Source organism: Nothoprocta perdicaria, unplaced genomic scaffold (genome assembly GCF_003342845.1).
Source record: "Nothoprocta perdicaria isolate Ctin4 unplaced genomic scaffold, notPer1 scaffold_85, whole genome shotgun sequence".
NCBI lineage: Eukaryota > Metazoa > Chordata > Aves > Tinamiformes > Tinamidae > Nothoprocta > Nothoprocta perdicaria.
Window position 1 is genome coordinate 1,523,259 of NW_020456143.1, and position 18,137 is coordinate 1,541,395.

Consider the following 18,137-nt stretch of genomic DNA (forward strand, 5'->3'; position numbering starts at 1 on the left):
TGCTCTCTGACCCACTCTTCCTCTACCCAGGGCAAGCCTTCCTCTCTCTGGCTCTCTTCATGTGTCCCTAGGGCCTGCGATTCTAGAGGGCTGCCCCTGACAAACACACAAGCAAAGGCAGCATTCAGCAGCTCTGCTTTGTCCGTGTTTTTCGTAACCAGGGTACCCACCCCATTCACTAGTGGCCCCATGTTCTCCCTGACCTTCCTTTTGTTRTTGATATATTTGAAGAAGTTTTTCTTGTTACTCTTAACATCCCGTGCCAGATTTAATTCCAATTGTGCCTTAGCTTTCCTTGTWGCATCCCTGCATTCCCTGACAACATTCCTGTATTTATCCCAAGDGGCCTGTCCTTTCTTCCACATTCTATATATTGCTTTCTTCTGCTGGAGTTTTGCCAGGAGCTCTCTGCTCATCCACGCAGGTCTCCTGCCCCCTCTGCCTGACTTCTTACGCACAGGGATGCAAGTAGTCAAGTATTCATAATTTCTTCTTGTTGCTGAATGGACRAATTTCTCTTACTGCCACCAAACTCCTTGAAGGTTTTCTGGTGCCTTAATGGAAACCTTGCTTTGCGAGCCATGAAGGCTACARGACCACACTGCTTTCATATTTTAACAGTGGCAACGCTGGGGAGCCCATTGTCCATTGCCACTTGGAGCTCAAGTAGTACAAAGCATGTAAAAAATGATAATTAGGCATCTGTGTAATATCAGTTGTAGATGAGTGGTTTCCTGTGTTATGAGAAAAACTTAYGGCTTGCAATTTTTCCTTGACACAGCTACATTTGATTACTAATACATATCACAGATCCGCACACCATTTAAGAACCACCGAAGGAAAACTAATGGAAAAGAAGACCTTTAGTTTGGTTTAAGAGTAATCTAAATTCACTCTAGTGTTCATGGCAATATGAACAAATACCACCACATGCAGTTAATGTGAAATGTAATGTGAACATAACTCGTTTGCTAAAAAAAAAAAAAAAAAAAGGAAAAGGAAAGAAATATTTATCATCTTATTCAGACTTTACATATGTTTTCTTGAAATATTATAATAAATATGTTTTACTAAGAAGGAAGCATATGCATTATGAAAATGCATTACTTGCATTTCAGGATCAACTCTTTTGTTTAAAAAAAAAATCTGTAAAAAATGCATTCTATTTAAACTGTGAATACTTAGAGACAGACACTATTTGCCGCTTGGTGGCTGTATATTTGTAAGACCAATACAGCTTGTTACTGGCCTGGCTTAATGCAAAATGGTAGTAAGTAATAAATAATGACATATAAGTCCTTTGTTTCCATATCATCATTAATGCATTTTTTAAACTCTAATGTAAAAGCCTTTAAACTATCAGCTCTCTATAGACTGTTATCAAACATATCGACTTACAAAGTATAAAGTTCATATGAAATTTATATATATCTTTGAAATAAGTGAGCTGAATTATTTATCTTCAATTAAAGTTTCGCTGTATTCCTAGTTTATAATATTATACCTACCCATCAAAATCCAGAACAACCTAATACTTCCTGACCTGTGAGCAATGTTCTTCAGGATACTGTTCCAAGTGCTATACATTGAATTTAAGTACTAATGACACTGCTTCCTACCCCATGCGAATTCTACATTAGAGAATGATATCCGTGTGGAGTGCCAATGCCATGACTACAGTTTTCCCTTCTAATTGCAAAGTACTCTTTGAAAAGCAGAAACAGTATAAGAAGCATTTAGTATCTACAAATATGTGTGAATCTGCCAAAACTGCTAGCTGTTTGGGCTTTGGAGAGTACAACCCAACAATCCTGCAGTTGAAAGTCACCACAAACTATCTAACGGACAATCCCTTTTCATTCTACCAAATCTTGTATGGGATGGTCATTTATACATTCACAGGTAACTGAACATAAATGTTAAACCTTATTAAAGAAAACCCAGCCTGACAATTCTCAAAGAACTATCACAAACAAGCAACTGGCTCTGCAGCAGTCGACAGAGGGATAAAAGTTGACTGACTCAGATAAAAGGAATGGCCAAGAATATGTCATTAAATCATAGAATCATACAATCATTATGGCTAGAAAAGACCTTCAAGATCCTTGAGTCCAATCATCCTCTTTTCAGTTGTGGCCACTAAAAGAACTAGAGGAAATGGCCACAAACTGAAGCACCAAAAGTTCGGCAGGAACTTAAGGAAATATTTCCTAAAAGTGAGGGTGGCAGAGCACTGGAACAGGTTGCCAAGAGAGGTTGTGGAGTCTCCTTCTCTGGAGATCTTCAAGACCTGCTTGGACACAATCTTGTGCCACATGATAGGTGACTCTGCGTGTGCAGATGGGTTGGGCTAGATSCTTTCTAGAGGTCCCTTCCAACCTTAAGGATTCTATGATTTTAACTGTAAACCTATAACCACCATGRCTACTAAACCAAGTGCCTCATCTACATGTTTCTTGAACACTGCCAGGCATGGTGACTCCACCACTTCCGTAGGCAGCCTGTTCCAATGCCTGACTACTCTTTCCATGTAGATTTTTTTCCCAGTGTCTAACCCAAACCTCCCCTGGCACAACTTGAGGTCTTCTGTTCTATCGGTCTTAGACAAAGAGAAACTTGACTCTTGTCTCACCACAACCTTCTTTCAGGCAGTTGTAGAGAGTGATAAGGTCTTCCCTGAGCCTCCTCTTCTCTAGAATCTCTCATGACTCCCTCAAATAACCCCAGCTCCCTCAGCCACCTCTCATCATTCATGAGGCTTTAAAAAAAAAAAAAAAAAGCCATGACTACTTCCTCTAATCCACAAGATAAAGGATTGATTATCAAATCAGAAATCTTACTTATTAAGGAAAACAAATACTGCAGAAATGACAAATTTAAGTTCTGATGATGGAGGCCTCTTATTACTGCCTCTTCTAACCCCTTAATAAATAGTCCTCAGCATTTCTATAACATCTTTATAATCCTCCTTAACCAAAACAAATACAGAAAAGGATTTGTGACATAAGATCTTTTAGTCTGGGAGAAATAAAATATGCCTGTGACACAAGAATGCTGGATCATTAACAACAGAAAAATAGGGACAAAAAGGACAGCTGAACCAGGCAATTATAAATCTGTGATTAGCTCCATCTCAGAAAGCACATTCAGTAATTTCACTATCCTCTGTGCCACAAGGTCTGGGTATCATATTATTAGAAATAAAATACATTTTATCTTCTGAAGAATGGTAGTAACATTTCATTAGCTATTAATTACCATCAAAATCTTTAAGTGGCTTCCCAAATTCTATTTTTTTTCCTCAAATCTCACTAAGACTGTAATTTGGATTCTACTTTCAGGCAAAGCAATGTAGCAAATATCCATTGCATTAGATAGCAGACATTCTTTGGGAATTTTTAGCAAGGGGTGCAAAAAGACTACATACATGGGTATTTTTAATGAGTGTGTCAGCCCTCATGTTGTACAGAAAGTCAGCTGTGCAACCGTTTATTAAAAAAAAAAAAAAAAAAAAGAAAAAAAGAAAAAAGAAAGCAATACTTCTTACCATGAAACCCTCAGTGTACTGAAATTGAGTTCTGGAACTGTCTTCTGCTGTGGGACTCAGGGGCTTAGGATCAGACAAAGAGCGTTGCATCATCTTTGCTGCCTTTGGGCTTGATGGAGGAACCTTGGTAATGTCAGCATGCAGCATCTTCTGAGGGCTGATGTCATCAGAGATGGGTTTTTCATAGGGTACAAATGCTGACTCTATAACTTTGCTTGGTGAGACAGGTGAAATGGGTGAATAGAGAACTTTGGGAGATTTGGGAGGGGAAGGGACTACCTGTAATGTGGAGTCTGGGCGAAGGTGGGATGAGTATCCTATTTCTAAAGGTGTTGGGCGTTTTTTATCTTTCTGAGGAGATGAAGCTGACAGATATTGGGAACTTTGTGTATCTGACTCTGTCTCTGTTTGACATCCTAAACTTTCTCCTTTATATGTCTTTTCTGGAGCTGAAATATGTTTTATGATTTCAACTTTTGCATCCAAGCGGGCCCTGATTGAAGGTGTTCTTATTGTCCCTACAGGTTCTGTTTGCACAGATATCTCTGCCACTGTCTGAACTGCAATACTAGACACTTTGGAGAATTGTTTAGTTTTATCTACCTCAATGGTACTCTCACTGTATTTTCCTACACGAGTCTTTCTTCTGGATCTGCTAGAAAGATCCCATTCATCTTGATCTTCATCATCTGTCTGAACACTTGTATCAACACTTTTCTTAGATCTCCGTCTCCTGTTTGTGTAACCTCTGTCTGCCCCATCTTCATCATCAGTTTGCACTCCACTGTCGACTATCTTTTTGAAGCACCTGGGTTCTTCTTCCAGAGTCTCCTCAAGCTCCTCATACTGACCACGTAGTTTTGGCATAGAACTTCTCTTTTTCAGCTGCTTCTCCTCTCTAATATCAATATCCTTAAGAGACATTTCTGAAACAGAGCTAAGGATACCAGGCCTAGGTATATATTGGGTAATGCCATCAGACTGAACTGTATACCATGTTTGGCTTTGTGGAATTTCAATACCGAGTACTGCTGAAGCTGTAGTGGTTGCATCATCAGTAGGCCAAAATTGGCCATTTTCTGTTGTTGCATATTGTCCTTCCAAAAGTGCTTGATCTGCAGTAGTTTGTGGAGATCCAGTGCCTGAAGGGTCATAGCCATATTGATATATTTGACGAATTTTTTGCTCCTCTAGCTGTTGGTGAAGTTGTTGTTGAAGCTGTTGGAATTGTTCAAGCTGCAGTTGCTGCTGAGCTAATGTTTCTTGTCTCATCATTAACTGAGCTTGACGTTCCTCTTCTTGCTGAAACAAGAGATGGTGTTTCATAGATTGCAATTCCTCAAGCTTTTTTTGCACCATAAGTTTCTCTTGCTCCCTAAACCTTTGAATTTCCTGACGTTCCCACTCCAGCTCTTCAGCAAAGCGCTGCTGCTTAATTTTTTCAAGCTCAAGAAGTTCACGCTCCAAATCAAGTTGCTGCTGTTTGCCTTCTTCAGGGGCAATGAGAAGTGCAACTTCATCTTCAATTACATTTGTATAAACTTCAGATGCTGTAGTTAGAGCAGGTATCAAGTTAGTTGGCTCAGTGGTAATAGCTTCTATACTAAGAGATGGCAGCCCTGTCTCGATATCAATGGCASTAATCGTACTGTCTTTTTCAGCTGCCACTGTTGTCAGGAAACTGTATGATCTTGGGAGTGGTTGACTCTGTTGCAAGGTTGATAATGAGGGCACTGAGTCAATTGTTTGAAGAGTAGATAAATCTCTGACAGTTGTACTGAAAATAGAGCCAGGTTGTGTAGTGATGGCAAATGTGGATGGAATTGGAGTCGCTACTGAAGAGTAAACAACACCATTGGATGATCTTAAAACACTTCCAATACCATATGGGGCACCCAAAGATGATACCATTCTTGCTTGAGAGTATTGTGGTGTACTGATACCGATGCCCGAAATCACCTGTCGAGTCTCTGGATAAGGACCAGTAGTCTTGCTTGAGTAATCCATAACCTCACCTGAAATTACAGGGCAAAGTTACAGTCCAGTCCCACAAAAGAATGCTGCTTTGTGGATTCATTCCATCTTGATGAAATAAATGGGAAGGGGAAACTGCATGCAAATCTTCAGGTTAATGAAGATGTGAAGAAAACAGCATTTCTGAACATGCAGGTACATGCAGGCACCTCTGTGCAAAACACATATGTAAAATGAAGAAATGAAATATATGTGTAATCCAGAATAATTTGTCACACTGTCCAACAGAAAACAAAGCAACAGAAGGAAGGGAAAAATAATAATAAAAAATCATCCTGAAATGAGGTGAGGAACATCATAATTATATCTCAAAGACAGATCTGCTGCTGTGTCATACTGACCTGTAGTAACTCTTCCAGAAGTAAGATCTACTGCTGCATCAGTTGCCCCAATTCGATAATCAAAGCTATTCTTGCTTTTGTATGCAAACAGTCCAGCTTCTGCTAAATTTGTGTCGGACATGGATGGTTTCATACCTCCTATTCCTCGGTAACCATATGACCCTGAACGATCATACTGATAATGGTCATCTCTGTAACCAAAACGATCTTCAGGAAGTGTAGTTGGAGGTTGCTGTGCTGTACAGCTCCTTCCAAATGGCAATTTATAAACCATATCACAGCAAACAGCTCTTCTTCCTGCAGTCAGATCAACAGGCTTTTCATCATCTTCTATAACTGTAGTTATGACACCTGAAGCAGTTTCATCCATCGTTACTACTGTTCTGTGGGATTTTGTAGTGCTAAGGTCAACTACTACACTCTCCATTGGCTCCTGAGAAGTGGAGAGATCAGTCCAACCATTTGTAACACCAACAGGAGGTACAGTAACAGGCTTCGTGGTAGCCCATGTCACTGCATGTGTTGAAGTACCTAAGGATAAATTTATTGGCACTTCATCTCTACTTGCAGAGAATGACTGGCTTCCTGTTACTCTGTATGCAGGCTCAAAATGCTTTGTTGTTAACTGCAGTGGAGTTGTCATAGCATGGCCCAAATCCACAAGGCTCTCTGTACTGGCAGAGTAGCTGACAGTGGCAGCGCAGGTCATTACTGTTACTGCTTCAGTGACTAGAGAGAGAGAAGGATCTGCAACACATGCAGTACTGAGATTTATTATAGCTGGTTGGACAGTACTCACTGGTCGCCCACATGTATCACTTGCTGGCATTTGCCTTCTGGCATCCATTGAAACAGCAGACAGATCCATACAGCTGTCTCTCATTTCGATATCCATTTTACTTAAAGTGCGAAGATCAATGACATCACCCAAAGGATGGAATCTTCCATTCTCTTTGTACCTGTGTTGATCCACTATATGTACTGGCTCAGAAGGTATAGTAATAGAGACACTACCTAAACCAACACTGGGCACCTGGCCCTTAACTACTGACACTGCAGTCTTGGCTAGCTCTGTTGTTACAGCTTCTGGTTTTGAACTAGGTACTTTTTCAAAAGTTGATTGTGTTGTGACAGGAACAGCTTGAAAAGTACCTGAAATGTACATACTGTCATCTTTTATACTGTGAATTTCCATAGCTTTCATGGATGGAGTAAACAATGGTTGCATAGGTTGGGGAATCTGTTCTGTAGAAGGTATTTCTACAGGCCAACTGGTAATAGCCTGACTAGTTATAGCTTCTGTGGGAGTTCCAGGCTCAGAAGGCAATGTGATGACAACATAGGTTTCCTGTGAGGGTTTTGCCAACCTTGGTGAAGATTTGTTAGAATGTGGAGACAAAGGGGAAGTGGGAGATGTTAATTTGCATTCAGCTGAAGAGACCAAGTTCAGAGTCATACTTGAAGTCAATGACAAACCTGTTGGTTTGGGTGGTGTTTCTGCTGGCTTATGAACAGCTATTGGCAGTGGAGGAACTGCTGGTTTAGGAGCAATAGGAGGTTTAGTTACTTCAGTGGGCCTGTGACTGAAAACAAGGCCTGCTGGAATGGAGGATGGTTTTGGTGGTACAGGAGGTGGTGTTGGAGTGTATGCTTTTGTTATAGGTGCCACATGATTCTTTAAAACAGTTGTGGACTCTACTGTTTTAACACTTGTGACTGAATGTACCACTGTGGGAGCTGTGGTCACTGGAGTCTTAACCTGTGGCTTCTTTTTGGGATAAATAGCTGGCTTGGGTAAAATAGGTGGAGGTAATGGTGGGGGAGGAGGAGGTGGAGGCGGAGGAGGAGGTGGAGAAGGTTGTGCAGGAGAATCCAAAGAAGAGCTTCTGAAAAGCGAGAATACTTTGGATGGTACAGTAGGAGCTGAGGAAGGCACAGAGACCATGGTGGTCTTACTTACAACCCTGGGAGTAAGTACAGAAGATGTTGCTGATGCAGGCTCTATAACTGGAACTGATGCTATACATACGGGTGGTTGCTCCGGCGTAGCACCAATCAAGTTAATCCTTGTCATATCATGACCCAACTCTTTGTGTGAATCTTCATGATGAATTTTGATAATGCCAGCCTCTATTGTACTTTTAATTTTTCTAGCTGCATCCTTTTCTGTTTTGGAGGTTCCAAAGGCAGTGGAATCAGTAGCATATTGCTTGGGCTTTATAACTGTCGTTTCCACTACTGAAGGTTCAGTTTCAGGAAAAGAAACTATAGCTTGATCCATACTCTTTGTATCTGATGCTAGAGCTGGCTTTTTAGTGTCTCTGGCAATAGAGGTGTAAGGAGTGCTCACTTCAGAATACTCATTTGCGGATGTTAAAGGAACTTGTATTGTCATTCTGACATCTTCAGAATCTCCTAGCTTACTTAGAGCATCTGCTGTATCTATATAACTTATGGTTGCACTGTCTATAGGTGATGAACTATCTGTTGTACAAACTGAAGATGTAGATGATGTCAAGGAAGCTGCATCAGAAGTTAAAACTGATGCAACACTTTCTGATGCTTCAGAGTATGTCAGCATTGATGTTTCATGAGAAATTATTTCTTGAATTTCTCTGGCATAATCTGTTAAGTATTCATCTTCTATTTCCTCTGCTGTGAAATGCTGAGTTATTTTAACATCTGGAATAGAAAGTGCTGCACTACTAGCAGATGATACATCTGAGATTGCTGAAGTAGTACTTGATGTTAAGGATGTACTATCCACTATTTCTCCACCAGTAGATACCTTTGTATCAGATGTAGGACTGAAACCTGAAGTTGGCTGAGTTGGACTGGAGCCAGGAGTTAACTGCATTCTCTGTCGTTTCATAAGCTCTTCATAAGCAGCTTCCGCATCTAACAACTGCTTTTCCTCAGTGGTTGAAGTTACCACACTGTCTAATACAACAATTTCATGACTTTCTGGGATTATGTAAGAACTAGAAACAATATCTTCTTGAGGCACAATTGAATGCAAAGGCTCTATACTATAGTAGTCTTTCTGTAGATCAGTAATTTTTTGTTGTTCTTCATAAATCTGATCTGAAGTTCTTATTTTTTTCTCCTTTCCTCTCTGTTGTACATATTCACTACTCTCGTCCTGTCTCATTACAAGATTGGTATCAATAGTTYCATTGTAAGTATCCTCTACTAAAGATTCATAAATATAATCCTCTATTAACATTCCACCATATAAAGATTCTTTTTCAAATACTTCATCTTTTTCATTTGCCATTTGAAATGGCTTGGACTTGTGGGTCTTATTCATCATCTCCTCATATACCTCTTCAGCACTTTTTAATGTCTTTTGACCACTTTCTTCTTTAGAAATTCCAATAGGTTGCTCATCTGTTGGAGAGTATAAAGAGACAGCAGTAGGCAATTTGTAAACTTTTTGTACTTCTATTATTTTTTCTGGACTGATTTCAAATCCTTCAGGATCTGACTCAATACTAGGTGAATATTCAGAACAGGAAGACCTGTGCAGTTCTTCCATTTCTGCTGCCTGTCGTAATTCTTCTGTGGGAGATGCATCTTCAATGGGAGAAAGATTACTTGGAGGAGTTTTTGGACGCTCCCTTCTTCTCTGAGCTCTCAGTTCATCTTTGTCTTTTTTAGATTTTTTGCTAGAACTTTTCCTCTGTTGCTGCTCTAACTCACGCTGTTTCTCTTGTTCCTTTAGTAGCTCTTCCTCTTCCCGCAGTTCTTCTTCTTCTGAGGAATCTTCGATAGTAGGAAGAAGAGGACCATGCGACCGATGCCTGGCTTTGCGCTGTTGTTTGCTCTCCCCTCCTCGTTTTTTGTGACTAGGACTGCTGTCACTATCTTCATCAAGTGATGACACTGAAGTAGGAGATGTACCTGGTGTGAAACTGGAAGCATGCAAACTAGAAGACCCTTCCCCTCTAGATCTATCTTCTGGAGAATCTGTAAGACTCTCCATCTCTAGCTCTGGCTCTTCATCAAAATACAAAATACCCTTCTCTTGTTCAGATGCCTCAGAGTATTTGTTTGTTATTGTACTATTTAATTCTATTGTTTTGAACCGTCGAAGGCCTCCTCCTCCAGTTATAGTAAGTTCTTCATTGTCTTGACTCTTAGTTTCCCTGTATTTTGGTTCTGGACTTTCATCAAAAGTCTCATCATCATCGTCATGCCATGAATGTCGTCTTCCTRCATCCTCATCATAGCCTACACTGCTTTTCCGTGCCATTCTCCTATGTTTTCCAGCTGTTCCTTTGGCTTTGCTTTTCAGTTCTTCYTTCTTTTGGCTTTCAGTAACACTGATCTCTTTGAGCTGACTCCTAATAAATTCATCATCTTCAGAAGCTGAGGCATCTTCATCAGCACTCATCTCTATAATCTGTTTTCTAATGAAGTCTTCCTCATCACCAGATCCTTGACTGTCATCTCGTTTGTATTCATCACTGCTTGAAGAACCAACACTAGTTCTTCTTTTTCTCCTTGGGACGGGTGAATTTTCACTCTCACTGCTGTCTTCCACAGAATCATAGCGTTGTCTTCTTGCCAATATATCATCTCCATCTTTTTCCTTGTAGTCTTCCCGTAAGGAAGTACTTTCTTTGCCATCTTCTGCAATGGTTTCTTCATCTTCTTGAATGTCTTGTACATCTTCCTCATCTGAACTGTAAGATTCTGGAGTAACTGGCAAAGGCTTTGTTTTACGTTGATCCTTTGACTGTTCACCATATGTTTCATGAAGTTCTTTGTGTTTTAYAGATTTTTCCTCAGCAAGTGTACTTGCCTGAGCCTCCAAAATAGATAGGACAGTACTTTCCAACTTAGCTAGATCTGAGGGGCTTGGTGGACTTTCTTGTGAGACAGTGTCCTTTTTACTAGGTTCTCTGAGAATTTCCTTTTCATCACTGGGAACATGACTTGGAATTTCACCAAGTGAACTTGATATCCCATCAGAAGAATACCCGGTGTCACTCAGACCTTGTGGACTTTTCTGTTGCTGAGAACTTGATGTCTCTGATTTCTCATCCTCCTTTTCCTAAAAAAATAAATACATATGTGTATGTATATATTTTTATATATGAATTCTTATTGTCTCCAGGCAATTAAATACGTTTTCTTTTTCTAAAAGATGAGCTAATGTCTAAGATGAAAAAATACGATGACAAGAAGAATTATAGTAACCCATAGATAACTCAACACTGATTTTGTTAAGGTACTAAAACAATACAAACAGATCTTCAAATTGTTTTTGCTTTTAATTGAATTATGCTTTGCATGAGAGTTCACAGCTGATTTTATTAGTTGTAGGATGATTTTATATTTAATTATAAAGAACTATTTTTTTTTTCAAAATGCTTTCTCATTGTAGTCTATCACTGTTGATTTACACATGAAGCAAATAGCCTAATTTAAAGGAAGATTTTAACTATCTAAGTTAATAAAATGCCTATATAGTTCTGGATATAAAGAAATATAGATTGCCAATATAGATAGGATATAGATAGGATATAGATAGGATATAAAGAAATATAGATTGTCAGCCAGCAGTATTTCTGGGGTCTGCTTCATTTTTCATCCACTGAACCTTTTATACTTCTCTAGCAGCACTTGAATCTCAAATTTTGGATCTTTGGTTTCTCCCTGCAGCATCTAACAGAATATATATAATATTGTAGCATGAGTTAAGTGATCTGAAATGTCTCCATATTCATTATTTGGCACTGTGCCACTATTTTCTCAATATATAGTACAGCAGGAGTCTCTCAGTCTCTCTGTAACATAGAGGTAAGCAGCTTTTAGGGAAGTGGAATTGCATGGAGGAAAGTGAGTCAGCCACTGATCAATGAAATAAGAAAGCAAACAAGGCAGATATATTTAACTGAAAATCATAACCTATGTTATCCTTCTCATCATGATTAAACACCCCTCACCATTCTCCTAGCTTCTGGATCCTGAGGCAGAGTTAGAGAAGAGCACATCTAACTCTCTACTRTACAACCAATTTCATCAATATTAAACAAGCTCTGTTTAACAGAAATACATGATTATATGCTTTGCAAAATCAGATACTATCCTAAACATAAAACCCACCTATTCTTACCAGTACATTAATGAGCATGATAGACTCAAAAAACTGTTATGGGAGCCAAAACTAYTACATTTAAAAATCAAATGTCACAATGAACACTTCAAAGGAAAATTCTAATGATAAGGCTGTGATTAAGATATTAATAAGGAGAAAAATATAGTACTACACATGACTGTTGCAAAGTCATCATCACTGCAGCACATCTTACACCAAAGACTATGTGCTAATATATTCCCTAGCCCTTACTGACAGCATCATGTATATTTTTCATACAAGCCATAAACAAGGTCAATAATGAAGGAGACTTGGGAATAAAGGTTTTTTTTTTTTTTTTTTGTCCATTATACTTACACTAATTATTCTCTTTATTAAATAAGGAAGTATCTAAAGTTTCTAAAGTTTCTAAAGTTTCCCAAGGAGTTGATGGGCATACCCTGTCCTAACTGTGAAGTCTGTCAGATCTTGGTTCTCCATGAAGAGATGGAATGACTGATTGACTTTCAAAGTAGAGGCAGAAGGTGTAAACTAAGTAGTTTTACTCAGAAATGGGTGGAGGGTAACTGGGCATTGTTCTGTATCTGTCTTCTTGTAGTCTGTGATGGCATCATTATTTATGATCCCACTGTGTAGTATCTCCTTRATGACTGAACAAGAGCGTACACCACAACATCACTGCTATGAATAGTAGGAACTTGAATTCGGGGAAAGACTGCTATACTGCTAAGGATCATCTACATTTAACAGATTTTGGAAAACGAAGGATGTATTTGAAACAAGAGGGAAAAAGAACACTTTTCTGGTGAAAGTAAAGTAGGGATTCTTTTGGAACATGTTGACTTAGTCTTTCAGAGTAGTTTAATGACCTTTGGCTGTAAGTTTGTGAGTTTTTGATGCTGGACAGATTTAGCTCTGACAGAGATATCAATGGGAAGATTTTCCTGAGAAATGATGAGCCTACACAGGCTGTTCAAAACCAGCAARTATAATATCCTAACTTGCACTACAGGTAAAAATGAAATGAAAAATCTAGTATGGGACACATTGGACTTTTTTAGTGAGATTTCTACAGTATCACAATACCAGTGTCAATACATCATACAACTAATGTTCCAGAAGTTTTTCCTTCTAAGTATCATTTATTCTTACATGCAATCAATTTAAAACCAACAAACAAAATACTTATTTGCCAATATTTAGTAACCAAATTGCTTTAGAACATACAACTGGTTATCAGATTACATCAGAACTCTACTGAAAGTAAACTTTCTTGTCAATTTTCTAAATAATTTATAGTTACTTGGATCATATTCTCCTGCCCCAAAYAGAAATTCTCTTTTGCAAAGGAACACACAATTTTAAACAGGTAATTCTGTTTATAGGAGAAATAAACATATCTACATTATTCCTCAGTTTCAGAGGGTGTTAAAAAGCCCTTGGTTGACTAAACAGCTTAATTTTTATTTGCATTTTTAAATCCTATTATCAAAATACTTCATTCATATTTACACTTTCTGTCTGTGGCCAGAAAAACAAAACAAAACAAAAAAACCCACTTTATAGACTAGCCTCTTCCTCCTTATAGGAGGTTCTGCTCACTGCTCTGTGCTTTGCCATTAATGAATGTGGTAGAATAATGATGCCGACTTATGTTATCCAATTTACTTCTATCTTCTAAAAGAAATAAAGCTCACGAGCGCTCCTAAGTATGATGAGATAGGAACAAGGGCACCTACACAATATAGCTGATGAGTTGTAAATACACATCCAACTTACACCATGGTAATGGGTTTATGCAGATATGCTGAACTGTTTAATGTTAATTACCCATTTCCCAGATACTGTCAAAGTCATATGTCACGCCTATGCAAGATTTCGAGGCATCTATCACCTCCTTGTCAGAAAAGCTAACTGCTATAGCACATGTGGGCAACCACTATTACAGGATGGCTTCTCAGAGAGCGGTCCTGTAAATCGTGAACAAACGTAGCTCATTCCTTAAAATCTTTAGGAAGAAATTACTGATGAAAATATTACCCAAAAAAAGAATGCATGGAAAAAAATGAATAAAAATGAGAGAAAAAAAGATATCTTAAATTAGACTATGAGACCCAAGTCTTTAAAAGTGTTTCACATTTTAACTCAGTTATTTCTAAGAATGGAAAATTCGTGTATATCACTGAAACCTTTCCAAAACTCAAGAATGGATGTCCACCATTTTAACCAGCTTCACAATCTCAGCTTCAGACCGTCCTTGTCTTCTGAGGCTTGTTTGAGGGCATTTCTTTTGGTGAAAAATTAGGTAACTTTTATTTACTGATTTGATGCGAATACTATTAGAGATAATTACCATTTGCACAAATTTGGCTACAGAACAGCATCAGTAGTTTGTCATGTGCAGAAAGTATTAGGTTTTTTGTATCCTTATTTAAAAATACATCTCACTGAAATCTTTTTGATGTCTAGACTCTGTTTTCTACCCACAAATGCTATCCATGTACGATATTCCTAAATTTTTTTCTCTTCCTTTTCTGTCACATGCTTTCTAGGCGAAATGTATCAAACAATGTTTAATGTGTAGCACAGAGATCATTTAAAGATTTCAATAAATAACAATAAAAGATCAGAGTCATTTTTATGAATCAAAACCTAGCTGAAGTATCAGCTTTATCACTACTTCTTAACACTTTTTTTTTTTTTTTTTTTTTTTTTTTTTTTTTGGATCAAAGGATTTTTCCAAGGAGAAAAAGAAAGTATAAAAATAGGTATTTGTTTTTCAAAATATCTTCTGCATTTCAGGGAATTCTAATTTTAAAAACATCTAAATAATGGATATCTAGATATTTCCTTTTATGCATGAAACAAAGTGCTTTAAAAACTTTACCTAATTGTACCTCAAAGGTAACTGGAAATAGGTATGTATTATTATATTCTCTTTACAGTCTAATAAAACACGGTACAGTCAATAATATTCATCTTACAGTCTAATTAAATGAGACAGAAACAGAAAAAGAAAACTAAGTCCTATCCATGGATCAAATCAACTACAGAACCACCAKAACGTTTAAGGTTGGAAGGGACCTCTAGAGATCATCTAGTCCAATCCCGCTGCTTGAGAGGGACACGCAGAGCACGGGGCACAGGTGGCAGGTTTGGAAGATCTCCAGAGAAGGAGACTCCACAACCTCCYTGGGCAGCCTGTGCCAGGGCTCTGTCATTCTCACAGTGAAGAAGTTCTTCCTCACATGCAGATGGAACTTCCTGTGTTTCAACTTGTACCTATTACTCCTTGTCCTGTCACTGGCCACCACTGAGAAGAGTTTGTCTCCTTCCTCCCTACATTCTCCCCTCAGATACTTAGACATACTGATCAGACAAGTCTTAGACATGTTCAAAACACAATGTACCCTCTCTTTATAGAGCTTTAAAGTGATCAGATATAGAACTGAGATTAGTAACGGATGAGCACTTCCTCTTACAAGTGTTCTTTCACAGAAAATTAGAATTTATAACAATTGATATTCTTAGATTTTTTTTCTACTCTAGAGGACAGAGTTTCTAGTTATGCTACTTTGAACTTAGTATCTTTTGTTCAGGGATTCCCTTGACACAATCAAGTGATATCATATCTCCTCATACCATCAAAAGATATCCATACCCTTTTGGATATGTGATGGGAGCTGTGTTCCAGACAGAGAACTTGATTTACAAAAGTGGTAATATTTTTAATAATTCTAACAGAACTCTCTACAGAGAATTTCAAAATCAGGATAATTTTCTGTTGAATATCTTGATTATCACATGAAAAAAAACTTGACTTTTTTCAATGAGATTATTTAGTAACTTTAAATGGAAAAGACTTGGAAAATAAACTTTTATTGAATCTATTTCTACTTTCAGATGAGAATAATCAAAGCCTACTTTGTGGTACTGATAGGTATAATGTATATATTAAAAAAAAAAAAAAAAAAAAAAAAAAAAAAAAAAAAAAAAAAAAAAAAAAAAAAAAACCACAACCCCTCAAACTCCTCTCATTATTTTATATTCTTCCACAAGTTGTATATTGCACACTTCATCTGATAAATGACTTTCTAATCACTGCACATTCATCTCTCTAGCAACTGCTACAATTAATTCATCCATTCATGTGATTAGAGAGTACAGCAAGAATTCYCCCTGAGATGTTTTTTCCACATAAGATAGAGAAATAAAATATTAAAAAGATATAAAGTTTACATATGGTAATATATCATTTTCAGGAACCACAAATATTCCTCAAATACTTTGGTATTGCAAATCTCTGTATCTTATTTCCTTCTSGTATTGAAAACTACAAAAATGTTCCAGTTTCAACAATTAGGTCCAAAATCCTACAGAAGGAGTTAAATCTGAAATGTTTGAAGGTGATTAAAACAGGAACATTTCTCCAGTTTCAAATTGTGAACTATTTGAGATCGAAAATCATGCAAAAATTATTGAAAAGTAGAGCATAGGACTAACTGGTGAAAACCTTTACTCAACAGGAGTAATCATTTTCATCACYGAGAATCATCACATATAGAGAACAGGAACATTAAAAGCACACTGCCATGCCTGGATTCTAAACTGATGATTGCAACTAGGGGAGAAAAGTAGGGGAAAAAAAAACCCACAACACTTACTGTTTTTTCTTTCACTGCTTCTGCAACGTCAGTTCTTGGTGGGGATGCAGTCTGAGCAGAGATTGGTTCTTCCTGAGCTTTTTCAGCTTTTGAAACCACTTGTGAAATTCCAATGGTCAAATCCCCTTTTTTATCATCCTCTTGTTCCTTAGCTTTCAGCTCCTTAAGTGATGCTTTAACTTCTTTCTGTTTAGAACCTTGGTCTTTATACTCAGCTGTAATTTGCTCTTTTTTGTCCTCTGGATGTGGTGCTTTCTTTTCCAGGAGCAGAGATTTTTTATCTTCTTCCAAGATGCTTACAGGTTTCTTTTGATCTGAACTTACTGTTGTAGGAATTTTATCTGCTGAAGGTGTCTTTGACAGTTTCCCCTGCTGAAGTTTTGATTCTACTTTCTGGATTTCATGTTGGATTTTATCAGCTGAAGAAGTCTTCACTATTTGCTCCTCCTGAAGTCTTGTATCTTCTTTCTGAATTCCATGTTGAATTTTATCAGCTGAAGCTGCCTTTAACAATTTCACCTGCCGTACATTTTCCTTTTGATCTGCAGCTTGGATTTTGTCAGCTGACAGTGTCTTTGATATTCTCATTTGTTGAAGTTTTGGGTCTTCTTTCTGACCTCCATGTAAAATTTTGTCAGCTGAGGGTATCTTTGTCAATTTTGCCTCTTGAAGTTTTATGTCTTCCTTCTGAGCTCCATGCAAAATTTTATCAGCTGAAGATGTCTTTGCCAGTTTTGCCTCTTGAAATTTTATGTCTTCCTTCTGAACCCCAGGCAAAATTTTATCAGATGAGGATGCCTTTGAAAGTTTTGCTTGCTGGAGTCTTGGGTCTTCCTTCTGAGAGACACGCTGGAGTTTATCAGYGGAAGGTGTCTTGGCAAGTTTGCTCTGCTTAACTTTTGCATCTTCTTTTTGAATTCCTTGTTGGATTTTATCAGCTGACAATGCTTTTTCCAATCTTGCCTGTTGATGTTTTGGAACATCCTTCTGAATGCCTGGTTCTTCTTTTAGTTTTTCTGCTGTTTGAGTGGATGGTGTTGAAGATTTCTGGGGGGAATGTGAGGCAGCAGGCATAGGCTGTTTTTGAGGAGGAAGARGTGATTTGGATACTGGTTGAGAAGGGACTGTTTTTGGAAGTGGCACCTTGCCCATATCCCCAAGTTGTCCTGATATTGCTCTTTGGGTCTGGCAGTTTAAGCACAGCCATTCCTGCACCTATAACACAATAAGTATATGAAGTTACTAACTTGAATATTTAACAGAAACATTACATTGTGTTTTCAGCTGTTTTAAAGACAGTTGTCATAAATGTTTCAATGCTATGCATATTGAAATATTATTTATTGGTTTATTTTGTTGCTTTTGCAGGAAGATCCACAAGACCTTTTAAAACAAATTAACTGTGTTAGGTTCCAGAAGGCCAAGCTGAACAAGTGCAAAACGAA

General features: G+C 37.9%; 1 protein-coding gene across 1 annotated transcript in view; it reads right to left on the reverse strand.

Moving 5' to 3' along the window:
• The window catches only part of PCLO (piccolo presynaptic cytomatrix protein), a 320,601-nt gene that overhangs the window by 161,745 nt on the left and 140,719 nt on the right, over nt 1–18,137 (reverse strand). The window contains exons 4-6 of the mRNA XM_026052206.1: nt 16,693–17,907; nt 5,923–10,981; nt 3,548–5,562 (exon numbers count right to left, since the gene is read on the reverse strand). Of these exons, the coding sequence (XP_025907991.1) occupies nt 3,548–5,562; nt 5,923–10,981; nt 16,693–17,907 (8,289 nt within the window). The remainder of the gene's footprint in view (nt 1–3,547; nt 5,563–5,922; nt 10,982–16,692; nt 17,908–18,137) is intronic.